At 49.1% G+C, this 7,363-nt stretch overlaps 2 protein-coding genes across 4 annotated transcripts in view; both read left to right on the top strand.

Annotated features, from left to right (window-relative positions):
• The first annotated feature begins 289 nt into the window (after window positions 1-289).
• LOC114050298 (homeobox protein Hox-A4-like) lies at window positions 290-1,899 on the top strand. The gene is made up of 2 exons (XM_027871918.1): window positions 290-958; window positions 1,437-1,899. The coding sequence occupies exons 1-2, from the start codon at window positions 334-336 to the stop codon at window positions 1,775-1,777; spliced, it is 966 nt and encodes a 321-aa protein (XP_027727719.1). The 5' UTR covers window positions 290-333; the 3' UTR covers window positions 1,778-1,899.
• Window positions 1,900-4,234: 2,335 nt separating this feature from the next.
• Window positions 4,235-7,363, top strand: part of LOC114050297 (homeobox protein Hox-A3-like) — a 20,209-nt gene continuing 17,080 nt past the window's right edge. Inside the window, exon 1 of one of the 3 annotated variants that reach the window (XM_027871911.1) lies at window positions 4,235-4,407. The gene's annotated coding sequence lies outside the window, so the exon portion shown is untranslated. Of the gene's footprint in view, window positions 4,408-6,522; window positions 6,735-6,814; window positions 6,953-7,363 lie in introns of those variants that run through there. The other 2 variants (XM_027871914.1, XM_027871913.1) reach the window with 2 other exon arrangements.

Raw genomic sequence — 7,363 nt, forward strand, 5'->3', positions numbered from 1 at the left:
AGTTTCCTGATCCGGGGCCCGCGCGCGCCGAGCCTCCATTGGCCAGCAGAGGGTCACGTGCGGGAAGATCGGGGGGGGGCCCGAAGGTGCGGAGGGGGAGGGGCGGGGGAGGGGACGGGGCCCGAACTTTGTCCTCCGCAGCAGCGCCGGGGGAGGGGAGGGTGCGGGAAGGGGGAGGAGAGGCATTTGGGGGACTGGGGAGGGAGAAGAGAGGAAGAGGGAGGAGGGGGGGCCAAGGGAGGATGGGGAACGAGGCAGGAGGGGGAGGGGCCTCCGCGAGCCCAGAAAAACGACAACGCGAGAAAAATTAGTATTTTTGCACTTCACAAATTAATGACCATGAGCTCGTTTTTGATAAACTCCAACTACATCGAGCCCAAGTTCCCGCCCTGCGAGGAGTTCGGGGCGCCCGGCGGCCCTGACGGGGGAGTCTACCCCCCACCCCCGCAGCCCCCGCAGCCCCCGCAGCCCCCGCCGTCCCCGCACCTGCAGCCGCCCGCGGGGGCCGGCCGCTCGCCCCCGGGTTACTACCGCCCGCCGCGGCCCGGGCCAGGGTCGGGGTACCCGGCGCCAGCGCCCCCCGCCGCCCTCTACCCCGCGCCCCCCGCCGCCGCCGCCCGCTACCCGTATGGCTACGGCCGCGCCAGCCCGGGCCGGCCCCGGCACGAGCAGCCCCCGCCCCCGCCGCCCCCGGCCCGAGGGTCCGCGGCCGCCCCCGCCGGACAGAGCCTGCTCGTGGCGGGCCACGTCCTGCCGCCCCCGCAGCCCCAGCCGCACCCCGCTCCCCCTCCGCCCCCACCTCCCCCGGCGCTCCCCCGTCGCAGCGAGGCCGCCCCCGCCGCCTCGGGCAGCCCCCCGGGGTGCCCCCTGCCCCTGGCGGACAAGAGCCTGTGCGGCCTCAAGGGCGGCAAGGAGCCCGTGGTGTACCCCGGGATGAAAAAGATCCATGTCAGCACCGGTGAGCGACGCCTGGGCCGCGGCGAGGGAGGGGGGCGAGGGCCTGGGGGGCCTGGGGCAGGAGGGGGGACCTGCTGTCCTGGCAGCGGAGGAGGGGGTCACTGTGTGCCACCTAATCAAAACGTGAGAAACCTTTTGTATCTGGGGTCCCTTTATCGGGAGATTTACGAGACGCCAAACTGTTAGGGCAGTAATTATAGCCCCCATAAATTGAATTGCCCTGGCAGCGGCTCTGGGCCATGTGTCTTTGAAGCTTTTCTTCAGCCCCAATGCCCAACACCATTTTTTATGGCTCTCGCTTGTTTTCCGTTGTCAATAGCCTGTGAAACATTTTCTTTGCCGTATGTATTCTTACGTGAACTTGGTGTCAGGTTATTATATAATGATCTTATCCAATTGCTCTCCCCCCCTCCTCTTCCTCCTCTTCCTCCTTCTCCTCTTCTTCCTCCTCCGCCTTCTCCTGGGCCCTGCACGTTCAGTCAACCCCAATTACAACGGAGGGGAACCCAAACGCTCCCGCACCGCCTACACCAGGCAGCAGGTCTTGGAGCTGGAGAAGGAGTTTCATTTTAACCGTTACCTGACCCGGCGGCGTCGCATCGAGATCGCTCACACGCTCTGCCTCTCCGAGCGCCAGGTCAAGATCTGGTTCCAAAATCGCAGGATGAAGTGGAAGAAGGACCACAAACTACCCAATACCAAGATGCGCTCCTCGGCCCCGGCCCCGGGGAGCCAGCCCTCCAAGGCACAGACTCAGGGCCCGCATCTTCACCCTCGCCACCAGCCAGGTGCCTCCACACCCAACTCTTCTACGCTATAATCGTCCACATCCCCAGATCGATTTTAACCCCCCTCTGCTTCTTCCTTTCTTCTTCTGCCCCTCTTTCTTCCCCACCCCCACCTTCTGTCTGGACCAAAAATAAACACCAACACAATCCCCAACTGCGTGTTTGTAAATAATAAAGATGAGAGAGAGAAAGAGAGAAGACACTATCTCCGTGTGGCAGAGAACAGGTTGTCATCCGGCTCCGGACCACTAGATCAGGCACAGGCTGGCAAGCCTACCAGTGGGATTGTTTATTTATGGAAATGCTCACAGAGCTGGGATGGGAAGTTTGGTACCTAACTAAGAAGGACTCCTTTGTATGCAGTATTTTTTAAATAGTTAAAATAAACAGTCCCATCCAGTGGTGACTTGAGTTGTGCAGTTCTCGGGAAATGTCCATCTACATCTAGTGCAAACAAAAGAACCAGGCCCCTCCTCCCTCCTATCTTGTGTCCTCCCCCCCCCCCCCACCACCCCCTGCCAAAACTGATACTGAAGAGAAAAGAGGAGACGACATTTGGAATGTCATAAGGTTATTTAACTGGTCTCCAGGTGTATAGTCCCTGATGATATTTGTGACACATTAGTTTCTCTTTATCTCATTTATTTAAAATATTGTTAGAGGTTTATTGTTGTCTTACTCTCTGGCCCAGCTCTAACTGGCAAGAGGGGGCCCATTTAGATCCACGTGAGACTGTAAATTGTGGGTTTTGGTGTAACTGTATATCGAGCCAAGTGCTGAGAATTAATCTTGTAAAACAACAACAAACCATGATATTAAAAGCTTAAAACAACTGTTTCTCGTGTTTCCTAAACTGTCTGATGAGGAAGACACATTCTCAAATCGTGATGAGCAACTAATTTGAAAAAGAAGGGGGTCTTCTGTCTAATGAAATGGTGGTCGCCCAAATCGTTTGTGCTAAGTCTCCGACTTGAGCGAGAGATAGAAAGAGACAAACAACAGAGAAGCAGAGCCAGGAAGAGACATACTGACCAAGAGAAACAGAGACAGACAAGAGAGAGGGAGGGAGGGAGGGAAGGAGGGAGAGAGAGAGAGACAGAGACAGAGACAGAGACAGAGACAGAGAGGGAGGGAGAGAGAGAGAGAGAGAGAGAGAGAGAGAGAGAGAGAGAGAGAGAGAGAGAGAGAGAGAGAGAGAGAGAGAGAGAGAGAGAGAGAGAGAGAGAGAGAGAGAAACCCTGAGCTTTTGCTCTCTGACTGGCCTGAAGGATTGCAAAGTTGAAAGGAAAAAGGAGGGTGTTAAACCTTGCTGCAAACATGCCTGTTCTTTGGCATAGGGTTAATTCTTTTCTGTGGCCATAGGGCTAGGTATAGAAAAGGGCTTATGGCTCCCAGCAGCTGTTTTGCCCTGGTCAAACCACACACAACCATAATGACACTTGAAAGTAAGTAGTCATTTTTAATATTTATTGCTGTACAAAGCTTTTCTTAGGAGTCAGGATGGGCGAGGGAGGGAAGCTGACTCTTTTTAAAAAAAATCTGTGAGCTAAATCCTGATTTGTGATTTTTGGAGGGAGAGGGGGTGGTTTGGAAAAGAGTTAAATTCAATTCTCCAGTATGTGTGCCTCAAAAGTTTTGGCCCAGAAGGATGTGCAGATGATGTCATAAAGAGGTTGCTATCTCAATAGTAGTCAGCCCCCAAGATTGTAAGAGTCCCGGGTGCCACTTTTGATTCTGGGGAGCTTTGCCTCATTTCACTGCCTGTAGTTCGGGACAATTAGAATATTACATTACAAAAAGAATGGGGTGGGTGAGGACCAACCATCCAACCTGGCGAGCAATCCCTGGTCCATCTTCCTAATGCCTGAGACTTGTTTCTCGGATATAGTAACTCCTTCTGCAATATGAAAGGGAAAGTACATTAGCATCAGAGTATCGTAGAATTCTTTGCGTGTTCAATGAGTGATAGACTTTTAATGAAAAATTTTGAGCAGAGCCTGGGGTGGTGGTGGTGGTGGTAGAAAACCTCTTCAGAATTAGACTAGAGGCATTTTTAAGACACTCGCCCATCAGTAGTTAAAACACTTAACTAATATGCAGGAAAGCTATGTTTCTTTTTCATGCTGCCATTTGTTAAAAGCGAATTCTGCCAGCTCTTTAATTATGAACGAAATAGATCTGAGAATGAGACAACAGTCCCTATTGCTCAGAGCAGCTTCAATATCTCTGCCATTAAAAAAAAAGTCTTGCCACTAAAAATTGGGGAGGAACAAATAAACACATTCAGAAGTCATCCAAAGTCCTGAAGTGAGCCGTGTTTTATAAGATGTGAACAGGAGGCTCTGGGTTTCTCTAAACCTGGGGCATAAACTTATTATTCCCCTCCCCCAACTTGTAAAACGAAATTAAATCACACTGAAAATAGCAATTTTGCCAGGAATCATTAATCACTTCATACAATAAATACTTCTTTGTAATTCAACAGCAATTCTGAAAGGCATTCTCCTGGAAAAGTCTGTGGAGGAGCAAAGGATGTCCCTGGAAAAAATGTGGTCATATATAAAGATGGAAAATCTTGGCTGTCTCCTAAAAAAATGCAGACTCTCGGTGGAAACGAAGTGCTGGCTGCTAAGTCTCTTATGGCAGATTATCATCATATAAGGTAAATGTTCATATTTACCCTTTGTGTTCTGAGGCTGGGAGATGTCTAGAAATTAACAGGCGTTGGTGTGTGTGTGTGTGTGTGTGTGTGTGCATGCGAGTGTGTGTGTTGTGTTTTGGGGGGCTCTTTGGTGGAATATCTAGCTACACCCTGAAAATGAGGTGGAGTGTTGAGACCATTTTTAAAGATAAGGACTTTGAGCTGAAATGCCTGGATAATTAAGTTCAACGTGGACTTTTTAAAAATTCGAATTACCTGGATAATTATCTCCATTCGACACTTCTCTTAAGCCTATTGTAGACCTGGTCCTTCGAACCAGAATGTTAGAACAACTTAGGAAATTTCGCTTTGGGGTGTAAGTCTTTGCATTGTCCTTCTTTTGCTAGGGCAACCATAAGAGGTCACTGAAAGGACAAATTTTCTATCCCATTAATTGTTTTTTTAAGAGAAGCCCATTGGCCCTGGGGACCCTTGACCTTTAAAGATAGTATTCTATGTAAGCCCTGGAGCTCTCTTCTCTCTCCAAATATCCTCAGAGTCTCAGAATCTCTCTGGGTCGCTCTGGTTCTGCCTCTGTCTCTCTGTCTCTCTCTGTCTCTCTGTCTTTGTCTCTACACACACACACACACACACACACACACACACACACACTCATCTGCTTTAGTCACAGAGGAAGCCATAGAACATCAGAGCTAAAAGTTTTGTCAACATCTGAAATCAACCTAATTTGGTTCAGAGACACTTTAATTGTCACAGTGTGAAGCAAGTGCTTAACACTCTCCCCCCTGAAGGAAAATGGCAGCTTGCAAGCTCTCTTTCCTAGTTTTTGCTGAAATCTATGATATACCCGGTGTTTTATTACAGAAGGAATTCAACTGTGACAGTCAGAGTACAGTACTTAATACCCAGAATAGAGCTCCATGGGCAGATTACCTAGATATATTACAGTTGGGGTGGGTGGGTGGGTGAAGCGAGCCCTGTATATAGCTTCCTGAATTTTATACGTGGGGAGCTCCTGGGGGTTTTCTTCATTCTTCCTACCTCAAACCTCCTTCATAGTTCTGGCCTGTCTCCTATTAGCATCCTCCTCACTCCCTTTCCTTCTTACTCTCCTTCCCCTTGCAACCTCAGAGCTGTTTCCTACCCTTCAGTCCTTGTATCATTTCATTCCAGTAATTACAATGAGGAAACAGATATGACTCAATTTAAAATATAATTATAAAGTAACCTTTGAAGGCTCAATAAAGAAAATAGGGACCTCAGGTTTCCTATGGAAAGGAGTGAACTCTATTGAGCCAGTGGGTTTGCTTTTCCTGATCCCGTCATGATGTTTTTGGTAGACATTTTTTAAAAATTTAAAACACTACACACACACACACACACACACACACGCACACACACCCAGAGGCCTAATCTACGCCCCTCCCCCTTACTACTGGTCTAAAAACAATTATACCAGCCATTTCGATAAATTTCTGGTCTTCCAGCACTTGAATATTGGGGGAGATGTATGATTTCTTGTTCCTTCGGAATGCAAGGCAGATTATTTTATGGAGGCTTGAGACTGATCCCAGCACCTAGTCACATTCTGCAGGGCTGGAAGATGTTATGCGGAGCTCAGAGCAAATGTATCAAATGCATGACATGGCTCTCATTCAGTAACTAAGGGAAAAAGAGGCTGAGGCAAGACTCACTCTACAGCTGGAGAGCCACATAACAATGAACTCAGCTCATGTCCAGCCTTCAAATTAATGGCTGATTTTACCCCTGCCCCCATTTTCGTGGCATTAATAACAGCCTGAAAAGAAGTCAGTAGTGATTTCTGCATCTCTCTGTATAGGTGTGATGTGTCTGTGGAAGCACACATCTCTACACACGTGTCCTTTGTCTGACAGCACACAAGTATGTCAGCATGTGTGTGTATATGTCTGGCCTATTTGTGCAGAAATCTACATTCAAAATGGTCAAGTCCTAGAGAGTCGTTCTTTCCAGGCACCAGGGCAGCTAAGCCAAGTAACAACATAACGTGACCTTCCTGGGCATGCTGGACCCAAAGGTTCCTGGATGAAGATCATGCATAGGAGGCAACCTAAGAAGCCTGAGCTGTTAAGGCTATTCGCCCAGAATCTCCATCAGGATTCAAAGGACTCAGATTGTGCCTAAAAAGGAGGCAGCTCTCTGATTATGGCCGGTTGCTCACTCAAGACAGACCGGGGGGAAAGTTGCTCTAAGTCCCAGAGATCTGGAGGCTGCTAAGAAAGCAAAAATGAAAGTGCTGTGCTCACAGAGAAAGGTGTTGCCTCTGTTCTGGGGGTGATATTGAAATGGTAAGCTTTGGAGTGTCACGTGACTCATTAAATAATTAATGCAGACAGGCAAGAATGAATCTGTGGTCGTCAGTATCTCACTCACTAGGAATGATACTCTCAGAAGTGAAACCCAACTTCCTAGTTGATAGATTTCCAAATATATATTTTAAATTCACACTCAGATTTATCTGGAAAGACTTTAAACTCTTTAAGAGGGGGCAATAGGGATTCTGCCGGTGAGTATGGAGGGATCAAGCTGGCTTCATTCTCATTTGACCATTCCGAAGATATTTTATCGTGAATCGGATGAGGAAGTAGCAGATCACGGGTGGATGGGGGTGGGGGTGGGGGGGCAGGATCAGTTCTTTGGCTTTGGGTGTCTCGTGGTGGTCACATTCTCCCTTTTGTGTTGGAATGGGCTGCTTACTTTTGGTAATGTTCTGATTTACTCTGTAGACCACTGGCTGCCACAGAGCAGGAGCTCTTTGTCCCGTTTTCCTGGAGCTAATAAATCACAGCCCACAGGAGCAGGGCCAAAAAATAAAGCCAGTTCCTAATTCTGAGGGCTTGGGTCAAGGGGAGGAGAGGAGAAGGGGGGAGGAGAGAGAGAGAGAGAGAGAGAGAGAGAGAGAGAGAGAGAGAGAGAG

Source organism: Vombatus ursinus, unplaced genomic scaffold, assembly GCF_900497805.2.
Source record: "Vombatus ursinus unplaced genomic scaffold, bare-nosed wombat genome assembly UNPS02014799.1, whole genome shotgun sequence".
Taxonomy (NCBI): Eukaryota; Metazoa; Chordata; class Mammalia; order Diprotodontia; family Vombatidae; genus Vombatus; species Vombatus ursinus.

Excerpts from the sequence above, each read along its gene's own strand:
- LOC114050298 (XM_027871918.1), top strand. The coding sequence starts at position 334 with ATGACCATGAGCTCGTTTTTGATAAACTCCAACTACATCGAGCCCAAG. Across the intron at positions 959-1,436 it reads AAAGATCCATGTCAGCACCG|TCAACCCCAATTACAACGGA; the intron begins GTGAGCGACGCC and ends CTGCACGTTCAG.